This window comes from Notamacropus eugenii, chromosome 2 (assembly GCF_028372415.1).
Source record: "Notamacropus eugenii isolate mMacEug1 chromosome 2, mMacEug1.pri_v2, whole genome shotgun sequence".
Taxonomy (NCBI): Eukaryota; Metazoa; Chordata; class Mammalia; order Diprotodontia; family Macropodidae; genus Notamacropus; species Notamacropus eugenii.
The window spans coordinates 39215727-39230408 of record NC_092873.1 but is presented as its reverse complement, the minus strand read 5'-3'; the positions used below and the strand labels follow the sequence as shown (position 1 = coordinate 39230408).

The following is a 14682-nucleotide window of genomic DNA, read 5'->3' as shown; positions in this document are numbered from 1 at the left end:
AGGGTCCTTAATCTGTGACCTTGTTTTTAAAAATATTTTGATAACTACAATTCAATAGAGTTTCCTCTACAATCCCATTTTATGATTCTAAGAACATGATTCTGAGAAAGGGTCTATAGGCTTCACCAGACAACTGTCTGTCCAAGGGGTGCTGGACACAGAAAAGATTAAGAACCTCCAATGTAAGCACAAGGCACCAGGCAGCAGCAGATACATCTGTCTTACAACTCAGGGAAATAAACTTTCTCCTTTCAGAAAAAAGACACCAAGTGGCTTGATGCAAATTCTAGTTTTTTATTGTTTTCTTCCTGAAATTACCTCATCACAGTGAAACAGCAGGTTTCTATCCCTAGAACCATAGTTCCAACAAGAAGAGAAAAGCTCAGGACCCCTGAAGCCAGCCTGTAGGTGGGGTGTCAGTTTTTGAACCCAGTACTCAGAGGGGGACAAAAGGAAACAGACAATGTGCTGACATTAAGTCAAAGAAGGGGAAAAATTCCAAACCACCCACCCCCTTAGGCATCTCATTGGGGTGGATTTTTCCAAAAGAGTTTGCCAGTCCCTGTGAATCTGGCATTTTCCATGCCAAGCTGAATCTTCTGAAGAAAATGAACTGATAGCTTCTGGGACCCAAGTGTCTTGGCAAGAGAATAAGCCCAAGGCTGGCTACTGAGGAGGAGAAATCTCTGCTATTCATTCCTGAGCGCTGCCAGACACCCAGTGGTTGTCTTTGACTCTGGCTGAAGTGAGACTAATCAGGAAACTCGATGCAGGAAAGGGGAGCTAAGGAATTTTAATCACCCTGACCAAGGTGGGGGAGGGAGTTTCAAAGAAAGCTCTCACTGGCAGCCCAGAAAGCAGGGGTGGGGAGCAGTCTCTAGCCCCTTACTAAAGGGAAAAGCTGGTGAATCTACAGTCTCACCTGGACCCTCTCCTCATTCTTTGGACCAAGTTCATTGACTTCATCACTGGTGCTCATATGTGTTTTTTGTACCCTAAAGAGACAGGTGTTGCTTTTGGCTTACCTCCAAAATCAGTGCGTGGAACCTCCCTGGCCAATGAGTTGGTTTGAAACCTCCAACAGAGGGTTTGAGGGCTCATTTAGGGGTAGGAGGGGGAGAAGTGAGTAAAAAGAATATAAAAACTGAATCTTCCCAGGTAGGATGGAGAGAGAAGGACGGTGAAGGCAGTGGTCTAGCTACGGCCTAGCTTCACCCCATTCCTATAGAAGATGCAGCACCAGCAGCCCCTAGACAGGGGACCCTCAGGCAAAGGACAGTCCAGTTCTCAGTGGCCAACAGGGAAAGAGGAGAGGAGCGAAGGGCAACTGGTCCCACTTTCTTCTTCCAGCTATCCATCCTCGGAATCAGCTCAGTTTCCTTGGGAGTGGGCAGTAGCTGTCAGAAGTGGGTACAGGACTCCCCCTGGTTACCATCATACAGAGCACAGCCAGGGTCTGTGAGGGCTGTCGGAAAGGCTGATCCAGTTCCAGCATGGAATAAATCCTCAAGGCAGCTTGGTAACTAAAAAGTTCACAGGTCCCAAAGGGTCGGGAACATTGGTGTGTGTGCACGGGCGCGCGCGCGTGTGTGTGTGTGCGTGTGTGTGTGTGTGTGTGTGTGTGTGTGTGTGTGTGTGTGAGCATCTGTGTCTGCGTATGCCACAGAAAAGTCCAGTCTGTGGGGTCCCTGACAAAAGCCAAGGTTGACTCCTTTGCCTGTATCAACAACGAGGACTCATCCAGGTGTGTCTCTTGCCTTTGGGAATAAGAAAAATGATTTAAAAAAAAAAAAGGTCAATAGTAAAAAAGAACAAATATTGACATACACTTCAACCCCTGGCCCTGGCAAGTGCTGGACCAGGAGGGCAGAGACTGTCATTACTAAACCTGAATTTAAAATCTGGCTCTGCTGCTTAGCATCGGTGTGATTGGGGGTAAGTCACTTACCTGCTCTGGCATCAGCTATCTCGCCTGTAAAATGAGGAGGGTTGGGTTAGGGTGCAGTATGGTATGGTGGGTTCAGCACCAGACTCAGAATCAGACTTGGGTTCTAATACTGCTCTGGATTTCACTTACTAGCTAGGAGAGCCTGGGCACATCACTGGGCCTCAGTTTCCTCCTCTGTAAAATGAAGAGGGCTGGACTCAACAACTTCAGAGGGGCCTTCCAGCCCTAGAAACCTGCTGGTCTACAGGACTGGCCTTGGAGGTGCCAGAAGGCTCTGAATTCCATGGTCTATGACCCTATGACATTGACTGTCCTACAGGGGTCTAGTTAAACCATGCCAGGATGGGAACAGAATTGCTCTTAGAAGTAACCGTCCCCCATGCCAGGCTCCTGCTACATAAATGAACCTGTCAGAGCTCAGGAAAAGTTCTACAAAGAGCTCCTTGATTTTCTGAAGACAGAAAGACTTTTTTTTCTTTTTAACCTTCAATGAGAAAAGAGAAAAAAATGGGCATTGGATGGAAGTGTTTCTGAGAGAATGTTCTCTCCTGTCAAACCTCTGGGGATACTCCTGCTTTGCAAGTTTACCTGCAGGGACAAGAGATCCCTTGGGAAACCCCAAGGAAACAAGGGCTGCCCTTGAGTTTTCACATCTTTGGCATCAAAGATGACAGTAGCCTGGGAAGTCATTCAGTGAATAACATCCTGCCAGCCAGTCAAGGTGATCAACTTTTGGGATGCTTCCAGTCTAAGGGCGCCCGAGCTCTGGGTTAGGACTTTGAGAAACCTGGTCTTGTCCAAGCCAAATCCTACCCAGACCTGCTACTGTTATCTGTGTGACCTGGGGAAAGTCACCAAACCTCTCTGGGCCTCAGTTTCCTTACCTGCAAAATGAGGAGGTTGACTACAGATGGCCACCATGACACTGTCTAGTTCTATGATACTATGACCTCTGACCTTCTTGCTGTTCCCTTGCTGCACCCCATTTCCCATCTCCTTGTCTTTGCCCTGCCTGTACCCCATTCCTGGGGTACACTGCCTTCTCACCTCTACCCTCTATGGGAAACCTTTCCTGCTCCCTCCAGTTGTACATGTCATATCCCTTCCATGTAAATGCAACCTCTCTGGGCCTCAGTTTCTCCATCTATAATTGAAGGGCTGGACTAGATGAATTCTAAGATACCTTCTAAATTTAGGATCATTAATTAATCGATTAATTAATTACAAACATTAATTACAAATTACAAATTAATTACAAACATTAATTAAGCACTTATGTGCAAGGCATTGCTCTAAACATTGGCAGGAAGGGCTGTCTTTTGCCTTTCTTGGTATCCCCAACCCTTAACACAGTAGTAATATAGTAGGTGCTTAATAAATGTTTGTTGACTTGTGATACAAAGTGAAGGAAAGGAATAAGCATTTATAGAGAACCATGTGCCAGGTCCTGTGTTAAGTGCTTTGCACATATCCTCACAACAACCCTTCGAGGCAGGTGCTTTAATACCCTCATTTTTACAGCTGAGGAAACTGAGGCAAAGAGAGGTTGACTTGCCCAAGGTCACAAAGCAGTAAAGCGTCTGAGCCTGGATTGGAACACAGTTCTTTTCAACTCCAGGCCCAATGTTCTACCCATCATGCCCCCCAGCTGAGAATGAAATAATACCTACTCTCAAGGAACTGACCTTCTGGAAAGCTTGTCTGAGGGCCTGTCTCCTACATCCCTGAGAAGACATGAGGTCCCTTCATGGTCATTTTCTCTACTTCAGACCTACACTGATCCCCATTCTTTCTTCTTTTCTGGTCTCAGAGGACAAAGGACCCTGCTCCTAGAGGTAACCATCTCACTAGGTCTTTGAGTTCATCTCCCCTCAGCGTTGGCCAGCTGGACTCTTAGTGGTCAATGACTACCATTCCCTCACACTTCTAGGGATAACCCCAAGGGGCGTGTTGGGTTACATACAGAAGATGCTTGATAAATGCTTTTTACATTCCACCTAAAAGGAAAGAGTTAAACTTGAGGGCTCCTAAGGTCCCTTTTACCCCTTTCAATGAGAGCACTGTATCTTATGAACCCCTTATATTAAATGGGAACATAAACAGCACCTCCCCATCTCGAGGATCAAGCGAGATGATGATCGTAAGTGCTATATAAGTGTTAGCTATGAGTATTTTTGGGGAGGAGCAGACGAGACAACCTACATAAAGTATGTTGCAATCCTTAAAGCACGCTATAAAGTATATATCAATAATTATCAATTGTTATTGACATGTTACACTGACATGTAATAATCATGTTCATTCTAACAACCAGCATGTTGATTATTATTGATTAGGCACTCCAAAGGGGAGAGAAGAGTTTTCCACTTACTGGGAGCCCTGTGACTGTTGCTGTCGGAGCCATCCCCCTGCAGCTCTCCCAGGCCACTCTCTGGGCCACTTTGGACTCCCCCTGCCTCACTGCCAAGGCTGGTCCCACTCTCTGAAGGCTGTCTAGGAGGCAGAACTTGGCCTTGGGCTGCTCTGGAAAGATCACTGCTGCCACCTAGAAGAGACCAGACAGTGGACAAGTGTGTCTGGGGTGCCTCTCCCTTCAGATTTTAACCTGTTCTTCTACTCCTTTCTTGGGAACTGCCAACAGGATTTTGCTAGTTTGATGAGTCAACAAGCATGTATTAAACACTCACTCTGTTTTAGAAATTGTGCTAAGTACCAGGGATACAAAGAAACAGCAAAGATAGTCCTTGCCTTCATGGAGCCTCCACTCTAACTGGGGAGTCGACTGGCCCATGGAGGTGTATGTATAAGATAAGTTAACCTAAGAGGGTTAACAGCTCCAGGAGGGAATGGCGCAGGAAACCTCTTGGGGAGTAGTGCAATCTCTTCCAGTCCTAAACCTCAGAGAATTGAGGCAGGGGCCCTTCTATCTCTTAAGTTTTGACCCGTAAAGGCCCTGATGAGGCTTTTGTATCTGCTGCCAGTGTTACCTTGTCTATCTCCCTGGAGGAGCATGGTAGAAAAAGATAGACCCATCCTCCCTATCTACATGGCACTGGACTCCTTTAAGACCCAGATAGCTAGCCCCAAGGAGGGGGGTCTATCTCAAAATGGGAAATATGACTGTACCAAGGTAGTTCTTATGCCTGATTCATAGGATCATACATTTAGAGGGAGGAGGGACCCCAGATGCCATCTAGTTCCTGTTTTTGGAGGGACAGACTCAAGATGGCAGATCAAGAAGAATCACTTTTGCCTTGCTCACCCAATACACCTCCACAATAGCTTAGAAAATTCATCAGACTGAATTGTGATTGGGAAAGCCAAGGAAAAGTGATAGTGAATCATTTTTTGAAGCCCAGGGAAGCTTAGGAAGATAGAGAAGTAGGTGTAGACCAGGGCAAGAGCGGACCAGGAGTATACTGAATACCTAGGCAAGTCACTTCTATTTATGAACTTCAGTTTCCTACTCTGTAAAAATGAGACAGTTTGGCCCAGAAGGTCTTTAAGGTTTTTTCCTGGCTGAATCTATGATCCCATGAAGCAAAGTCACTTTATGCATCTGGACCTCAGTTTCCTTCTCTATAAAATGAAGGGGGGTGAGGTGGCCCAGAAGGCCTTTATGGTCCATTCTTGCTCTAGAACTGGGGCCTGATCTAAACCTCTTTTGTCCTTGCTCTGTTCCCCCTGTAGAAGGGTTATGAAGAGCAAATAAAGAAATCTGTACATTTCTTGAAGCTCTGAAGTGCCAAAAGGAATGTGGTTATCTCAACTGAAGCCATGCAGAAGATGTAGCTCTTTCAGTGAATGCCCTGGGATGAGTCCCTTGGGAGGGAGAGGCTGCCCCAGGTCCTCTGACTCCAAACACAGTGTTCCTTCAGAGGGGTGAGCTCCTAGTCACTGAAAGTCTTCAAGCACAGGCTGAGTGACTACTTGCTTGATATTGCAGAAAGAACCACCGGTTTGGAACAGTTCAGACTGGATTAGATGGCTTCTGGGATCTCTTCCAGGTTTGATTCTACATATCAGCCCCTACCACTTTGAGCTTTGCCTTCCTAGATTCGGTTAATATGAATATCCACTTATGTGCATTCCAGAGAGCTATGTTCAGAGACACTGTTGCAGTCTTCCCTGGGCAGCCTAGACCTGCCCCTTCCAGCCCCAAGGCTTCTCAGAGCTCACCCATCCACCCATCTCCTTACCTGATTCTGTTTGGCCTTTGCTACCTTTCAAGCTCTTGGCCCCATCTTCCAGGCTGGAAGAACTCAAGGTGGAGTCACTGTCACTGTCACTAGAAACCACTGGAAAAGACAAACACAGACTGAGAATGTTTATCCTTGTGTCAGTGGACCAGCTTCCTCACTGGCTGCACATCACAGAAGGAAGGGATTCTGCACTGGGGAAGGGTAAGTAGTTGCTCTTGACATCCCCAGGGGATTGAGTAAGAGGCAAAGATCAGCTCCAATTAGAGGTGGGAGAGATTGTGATCGGACTGAAGGAAAAACATCCTCAGTGTCAAAGGGATAATAGGCTGGGATGGGGGAAGGAGGGAGGGAGGTTGTTAAGGCTTTGTCTCTGGGGACTGTGTGGGAGCAGCTCTGGTTAGAAGCATTTGTGGATGCCAGTCATTGTGACACCCCATCACATCCTGCTTACATGATTCCTTAGCTACTTTCCTCGATGTCAGGCCTGTCTTGCCAACTCAATGATACCACTGGATATTTGTAAAAGGCTTCCAGGTTACAAAGTGTTTAAATGACAACATCTCCTTTGATTTCATGACATCTTAAGAAATAGGCGGAACAGAGCAGGGGCTAACCAATCAAGCAATACCCCTTTATTAAGCACCTCTTTATACCAGGCACTGTTGGAATGCAAAGACAAAAATCAATCAGTGAGCGTTTATTAAACACCTCCTAAGTCCTCAGCACTGCAGTGGATGCCAAGGATATGGAGACCACAACGCACAATCTCTGCCTTCAGGGAGTTTACCATTCTATTGCTGTTTCTACATGAAGAAACTGAACTCCAGTGAAGAGATGCAGTCTTTTATTTGGCCCAGGTATTTAAGAGAGGGAGGAGGAAGAAGGAGTCCGCATTCTGTTCCACTCCCCCAAATGTTTATTTTATAACCCTGCATTTAAAATACCTGTTTTTGATAATTTTTGTTATCCCTTTCCCTAAAAGCCATCTCATATAACAAAGACTTTTTGGAAAGAAAAAGAAGAGGAAAACTCAGCAAAATCAATAAAAACACAAGACAAAAAAGCCAGATAAGGTATGCAATGCTCTTCATACACAGAACTCTGCCTCTGCTAAGGATGAGGAGGAGTTGTCTTCTTGTCTCTCTTTGGGGGTGCCATGTTTGTTGTCGTTTTGCACCCTGCATTTTTAATTATTTGGTGGATAATCTTCTTTCTGCCAGAGGCCCAAGTTTTGGATAATTAGGAGGCGGCCTCTCAGTAATCTCAGCTTTCATTTTGTCATCATGTAAAAGGCACTGAACGACAGTTTCCCACCACTCCTCACTCCAAACCGTATCAGGGTCACCCTCTCATTCATTCTACCTGCATTTTCACAGAGAATCACAGACTTCAGGGCTGGGAAGCTCTTGAGGTCACTCAAAACACTCAAAAAGGGACCATCTCTAGCACCCTGCCAGTTTTAATTTCATGAACCTATGATTCACTCAATTAGATTTCAAAATATACTACAAAGCAATAATTACAAAAACTATTTGTCACCGTCATTCGATCCAAATTATTCATGCCCTCAAGTATTCAGTATAGTATTAAAAGCACCTACTATACACTGGGCATTGTGCAAGACTCTGGCGATACGAAGGCACAAATGAATTGTTCCCTGCCCTCACGGATTTTACATTTGATTGAGAGAAAATGAACATGGACACAGTCAGATCTTTCTCTGAGGATGTAGGAGGCATCTTAGAGGAACTCTAGGTTCTCATTATGGCTCTCAAACCCTGCTGTAAGAATTCTAACTATTAGTTTGGGCATCTGGAGAGAGTGGCATGAAATGTTCCCAAGGTAATAGGAAACCCAACCCAATGGGGCGGAGTCAAGATGACAGAGTAGAAGCAGAGACTTTCTAGAGTTCTCCTTACAAGCCCTGCCAAATACCTGTAAAAAATGACTCTAAACAGAATCTGGAGCTGCAGAACCCACAGAACAATGGAGTGAAGCATCTCCAGCCCAATACAGCCTGGAAGGTTGATGGGAAGCATCTACTAGGAGAAGGGCACAGTCTAGTGTGTGCTGCAGACAGGACCTGAGCAGACCTCGTGGGGACTGAATCTTGGGCACCTGTGACAGTTTCCAGACTTCATAACCCCAAAAAGAGGACAAATTGGAAGGTCAGTGGAAAAAACCTGTTGGACCTGAGTGAGAGTGCAGAGTAGTCCAGCCCCAGACCCAGGGTGGTGGAGGGGGTGGAGGAGCCTGTGGTAACTACAGCACCAGCAGGGGCAGGGGCAGGGGCTGTTTCTGGAGCTCTAGGTCCACAGATTGTGGGGGGATTGAGGGGCTGACAATACACCCTCCACCCCTACTGGAAGCAGAGAAATACTTTGACAAAGAGCTCAAAAGTCAAGTAAATAGCTGGGGAAATGAGCAAAAACTGGGAAAAAGAATCAGACCATAGAACCTTATTTTGGTGACAAGGAAGATAAAAATATACAAACAGAAGAAGAAAACAAAGTCAAAGTTTCTACACCCAAAGCTTCCAAGAAAAATACGAATTGGTCTCAGGCCATGGAAGAACAAAAAGGATTTGGAAAATCAAGTAAGTATAGAGGAAAAATTGGAAAGAGAAATGAGAGTGAGGCAAAAAAAATCATGAAAAATGAGTCAACTCATGAGCATACTAAAAGGGACCCAAAAATGCTGAAGAAAATAACACCTTAAAAATAGACTAACCCAAATGGCACAAGAGATCCAAAAAGCCAATGAGGAGAAATATGTCATAAAAACCAATATTGATCAGATGGAAAAGGAGGTCCAAAAGCTCACGGAAGAAAATAATTGCAGATGGATGCTAATGACTTTATGAAAAATCAAGAAATTATAAAACAAAACCAAAGGAATAAAAAAATAGCAGACAATGTGAAATATCTCATTGGACAAACAACTAACCTAGAAAATAGATCCAGGAGAGACAATTTAAAAATTATTAGACTACCTGGAAGCCATGATCAAAAAAACCCTTGATATCATCTTTCAAGAAATTATCAAGGAAACCTGCCCTGATATTCTAAAACCAGAGGGTAAAACAGATATTGAAAGAATACATTGATCACCTCCTGAAAGAAGTCCCCAAAGGAAAACTCCTAGGAATATTGTAGCCAAATTCCAGTGCTCCCAGGTCAAGGAGAAATTATTGCAAGCAGCCAGAAAGAAACAATTCAAGTATTGTGGAAATACAATCAGGATGACATAAGATCTAGCAGCTTCTATATTAAAGGATCAGAGGGCTCAGACTATGATATTCTAGAGGTCAAAGGAGCTAGGATTAAAATCAAGAATCACCTACCCAGCAAAACTGAGTATAATACTTCAGGGGAAAAAATGGTCATTCAAAGAAATAGAGGACTTTCAAGCATTCTTGATGGAAAGAATAGAACTGAATAGAAAATATGACTTTCAATCATAAGAATCAAGAGAAGCATGAAAAGGTAAACAGGAAAGAGAATCATAAAGAAATTACTAAAAGTTGAACTGATAATATTTTGTAACTCTTGATATTTTTCTCAGAATTAGGGTAGCTGGAGGGCTTATATACATATAAACATATTATATACATATAAACAGAGGGCATAGAATGATTGAATATAAAGAGATTATATCAAAAAAATAAAATTAAGGGGTAAGAGGAATATATTGGGAGAAAGAGAAAGGGAGAAATAGAATGGGGTAAATTATCTCTCACATAAAAGAGGTGAGAAAAAGCTTTTTCAATGGAGGGGAAAAGGGGAGAGGTGAGAGGGAAAGGGTGGACCTTACTCTCATCAAATTTGCCTTAAGGAGGGAATAACATGCACACTCAATTTGGTATGAAAATCTATCTTACACTACAGAAAAGTAGGAGGGAAGAAGATAAGCAGGGGTTGGGGGTATGAAAGAAGGGAGGGCAAAAAGGAGGAGGGGGTAATTAGAAGTAAACACTTCTGAGGAGGGACAAGGTCAAATGAGAGAACAAATAAATGGGGGCAGGATAGGATGGAGGGAAATAGAGTTAGTCTTTCACAACATGACTGTTATGGAAGTGTTTTGCATGATTATACATGTATTACCTGTACCAAACTGCTTGATTTCTCAGTGGGGATGGATGGGGAGGGAGGAAGGGAGAGAAGTTGGAATTCAAAGTTTTAAAAACAAATGTTAAAAATTGTTTTTATATGCAACTGGGAAATAAGACATACAGGCAATGGAGTATAGAAATCTATTCTGCCCTACAAGAAAATAAAGGAGAAGGGGATGGGAGAAGGGAAGGGTGTGATAGAAGGGAGGGCAGATTGGGGGAAGGGAAAATTGGAATGTTTTGGGGTGGGCAGAGGGGAAAAATGGGGAGATCTAGAACTCAAAATCTTGTGGAAGTGAGTGCTGAAAACTAAAAATAAATTAATAAAAAAATAAACACCTCTCAAATCAACTTTTTAAGACAGTTGGTTCAGCAAGGAGATGTTGGCATACAATTCCCTGTTGTGAAGAGACAGAGATGATGGCAGAGACCACAGGACAAAGGAGCCTCACCATGAGGAGGAGAAGGAATACGGTGAGGTGGGAGTTCAATTAAGGGTGAAGCTGTTGTGGAGAGGAGAGGAAGGATGCCATCTGGTAGCTTCCTCTTTTAATTAATTATTCTTGTTAACTGAGTCCTAGTCTCAGTTATTATGATCGATTGAAGGAATCCAAGGATAGCTGTACCCTCTACATTCCTATGCCCTGGGGCAAATCTCTGATTGCCCTACCCTCGTTATGTTTTTTCATAAAAGCAATGTTTCAGTACTCCAAGGATCTCTAATTTCATCAGGATAGGTACTCCTATTTTTTATATACCAGAGCAGGTCTCTACCCCTCTGTGGCTCAGCAGACAGTCTTCAAGAGTACCACGGTAAAAAAAAACAAAACAAAATACCTCACCCTATGGGCAACCTGGTGATGAACTTCTCTAGATTTAGCAGGTCTGGTCCCCAGACAACAGACACTGGCTCATAATGGAAAGCTTAGAATCCGCTAGTGTCTCTGAGAGCCTGTTCACTTGCCCCGTAAGAGGAGGTTTTGGAGGGAGACTTTCATGTTTTCGTAATAATTCTTATTTCTTTTACTTAAGAGAATCAGTGAGTCACCTATTTCTTTAAAGCAAATAGGAGCCTTATGAATTATTTAGTCTGACCACCTTATTTCCATTTTCCAAGGCCCTTTCACATATAGGATCTCATCTGATCCTCACAACTGTCCTGGGACTTAGCTGGGCACAATATTTCACAGGAAAAAATGATAAGAGGAAGCAGAAGGTGGGAGATTGAAAGCTGGTCTCCAAGAAAGGAAAATCTTGGCTCATTTCCCACCTCTGGTATATAACAGCATCAACCTCTCGCCAGATTTACTTCACACTGTTCTCCCAAACATGAGGCAATGTGGCACAGTGAGGAGAGCTGGTCTCAGACATAGGAAAATCTGGATTCAAGTTCCAGCTTTGACACCTACTATCTGGGTGACTCTGGGCAAGTCCCTTAACCTCTCTGTCCCTTGGGCAACTCTCTAAGAGAGAAGCTGCCAACCAGTTTTGGTGGAGGGAATTTCCTCACTTGGGAGCTCTCTGCACCAAAAAAATCAGGTCCAATCCAATAATAAAAATTATAATGATATAAAGGTCTGTCTGTCTGTCTGTCTGTCTATCTATCTATCTATCTATTTATCTATCTATCTGTGTGTGTGCATGCACATATAAATACACAGACATATATATATATTTATACATTATACACACACACACACAAATGAGTCTGAGGTGGTCACTGTGGCAGAGAACTGGTCTTGGAGCCATGAAGCCCTGGGTTCAAGTGTTAGCTTTGACACATATTGACTGTGAGATCCTGGGCAAATAACTTAACCTCTTAGTGCCTTTAGGTGACTCTTTAAGTCACAGAAGAAATGTTGACCTTCCTTGGTAGAGGGACTTCCCTTCATCAGTGAAATCATATGTCTGGTCCTGATTCCACTTTAAATAATGTTTTAAATTTTGCAAATAGCTTTATAGACATCCTCCCATGAGGATGGTGCTGTTGCTCTCCATTTTATAGATGCGGCAACTGAGACACAAGTACAGAGCGGGGGAAATGTCCTGCCCAAGAAAACCTAGGGGTGAGCTGGAGAACTCGTGTCTCCTGACTCCCAGGTTAGAGCATGGGGAAAGATAGCCATGGCTCCTGCTGTAAATTTAATGATACTTGCTGCTGTCTGGGTTTTTGACAGGGTGCCCCAAGATAGAGCTACCGAGATGGCCACAGTCAAGTAGTCACTGGATTGAGTGGCTCGCTATCTGATAAACCCACATCACCGTGCAGCACTGATTAACAGTTAGGCCAACACAGCCATCTCTCTTCAGGGAAACTACAGAAACCTCCCCAAAGGAAAAAAACAACTCATGTGTGGAGAGGAAGTTCATTCATCCAGTTATCTCTGCTATAGGGGCTGGGGTAGGTGAGGCTTTCACTATTGTGCCTGGGGATCTGTCATCTCTTAAAAACGATCAAAAAGATAGGGACTCTTAGCAGCAGCAGAAAGACCCACGGAAGCCAAGCAAGGCTGGCCACTTTCTCACTGGGTAGTCTTAGGCATAGGTTAGTTTCAGAACTGAAAGGGAATGGTGAGCTCCTGGGGGGGGGGGGGGGGAAACCTTCCTTTGCCTTGCCTCTTATCCCTAGCACTTCATACAGTGATGAATACCATCTCATTTGATCCCCACAATAACCCTGAGAGATAGGTGCTATTATGATCCCCATTTTATAGGGGAGGGAACTGAGGCAAACAGAAGTTAAGTGACTTGTTCAGGGTCCCACAGCTGGTGTCTGAGGCAGGATTTGAAGTCTGGTCTTCTTGGATTCAAGCTCAGGACTCTATCCACTTCACCATCGAGTTGCCTCATTGCTCTCAAACAACGCTCTCATTCTATTGTTTCAGAAAAATCGCACACATATCTACCTTTCCCTAACAGGGAGTTCCCACATACTAATGAAATCACAAGTCTGAACAAAAATAAAAAATATATGTGAAAGGGATGATTAAGGAGGCCAGCATTACTGAACTATGGTTGTGTTTACATAGAAAGTACTGATCACTTTTGGTTTGGAGGGCAAGTCATAATGAGAAAAGATTATTTTTTTTGGTGGTTTTGGTTTGACAAAAGGCAGACAGCAGGGTGGAAGGGGGCTACTCTGTTTTCCATTGAAACCCCTGGACCTGCAGGTGCCTTTGCCTCCAGGGTCATTTCATTCACAAAGGTCTCAGAAAGGAGGGTATCAGCTGTCAGAAAATGTTCTTGCTTTCCCATCAGCCCCTTCCGCTACATTTTCTCTCATTGTGTCAGGGATTTCAAGCTGGGATCAGGCTGGAGCTTAGAGGGCTTTGCAGCAAGGGCCCCCAAATCCCATTTCTAATCTACTCTAATAAATTCTCCTAAAGAAACAAACTGAAAAAAGAAAGAGAAAGGAAAGAAAAGAAAAGTTCGCAGTATCTGTGCCCAGTGCCGAAGCATCAGTGTCAGTGGGGGGGGTGGGGGAAGGATAAGATGCTTATGATCTGCCAGAGGGATGGGAGTTCCTGGATGGAAGCCCAACACACACACACACAGTTCCCCAAATACTCTTGGCTTTCATCAGAGAGGGGGCTGGGGGGCCATAGTCTAGAAACATCCCCATGAAACCCAGGCTGGTCTAATCTACCAGTCTCCTGCCATTGTGTTTCCTCCCTCCCTCTGTAGTCCAGCTCATAAATCTTCTAGGTCTATTAACAAAGCTTTTAGGCTCATAAATCTTTTGGTCCCTGCTCTTCCATCCTCAACAAATAATATTCTCATTCTCTCTCTCTCTCTCTCTCTCTCTCTCTCTCTCTCTCTCTCTCTCTCTCTCTCTCTCTCTCTCTCTCCCTCCCTCCCTCCCTCCCTCCCTCTCTCTCTCTCTCTCTCTCTCTCTTTCTCTCTCTCTCTCTCTCATTCCCCAAAGGATCAGACTGGGATGAGAAAGCAATGAGATCTTGGATGAGATCCACACTTATTTTTCTGACTGAAAAGGAAAAGAATGATCCCTATTGCCTTCCAAATCTTGGGTTAATGGATAGTAAAGACTGAACTAGATTAAAATGCAATTGGGAAATATTTAACAAAATAAAAATACAATGGAATATAAATAGTGTTAATATGTGGTTTTCTAAGTCAATGTGCCTCTTGAGGGATCCTCATTTGGCCTCCCTCCCCATTTCTATTTGAGTTTGACACTCAAATAGGAGAGAGGGCTGGGAGACCTGGTCAAGAAGATCTGGGTTTGAATCCCACTTCAGATTCCTACTAGCTGTGTGGTCCAGGGCAAGTCACTTAACCTCCCTTACCCTTAGTTTCCTCATCTGTAAGAAGTCAGACTAAACGTTCCTTTTAATTCTAAACCTAAACCATTGCTCCTTGCTGTACAACCCTGGGCAAGTCACCTCACATTCCTGAGTCCT

At 44.0% G+C, this 14682-nt stretch overlaps 1 protein-coding gene across 6 annotated transcripts in view; it reads right to left on the bottom strand.

The window, feature by feature from the left end:
• Nucleotides 1-274: 274 nt before the first annotated feature.
• RPH3AL (rabphilin 3A like (without C2 domains)) overlaps nt 275-14682 on the bottom strand; it is a 169552-nt gene continuing 155144 nt past the window's right edge. For 5 of the 6 annotated variants that reach the window (XM_072639908.1, XM_072639912.1, XM_072639907.1 and 2 more), the window contains 3 exons: nt 6148-6246; nt 4320-4493; nt 275-1757 (listed from right to left, as the gene is read on the bottom strand). In XM_072639908.1, the coding sequence (XP_072496009.1) occupies nt 1723-1757; nt 4320-4493; nt 6148-6246 (308 nt within the window). In that variant the 3' untranslated portion in view covers nt 275-1722. The remainder of the gene's footprint in view (nt 1758-4319; nt 4494-6147; nt 6247-14682) is intronic. The other variant, XM_072639913.1, reaches the window with a different exon arrangement.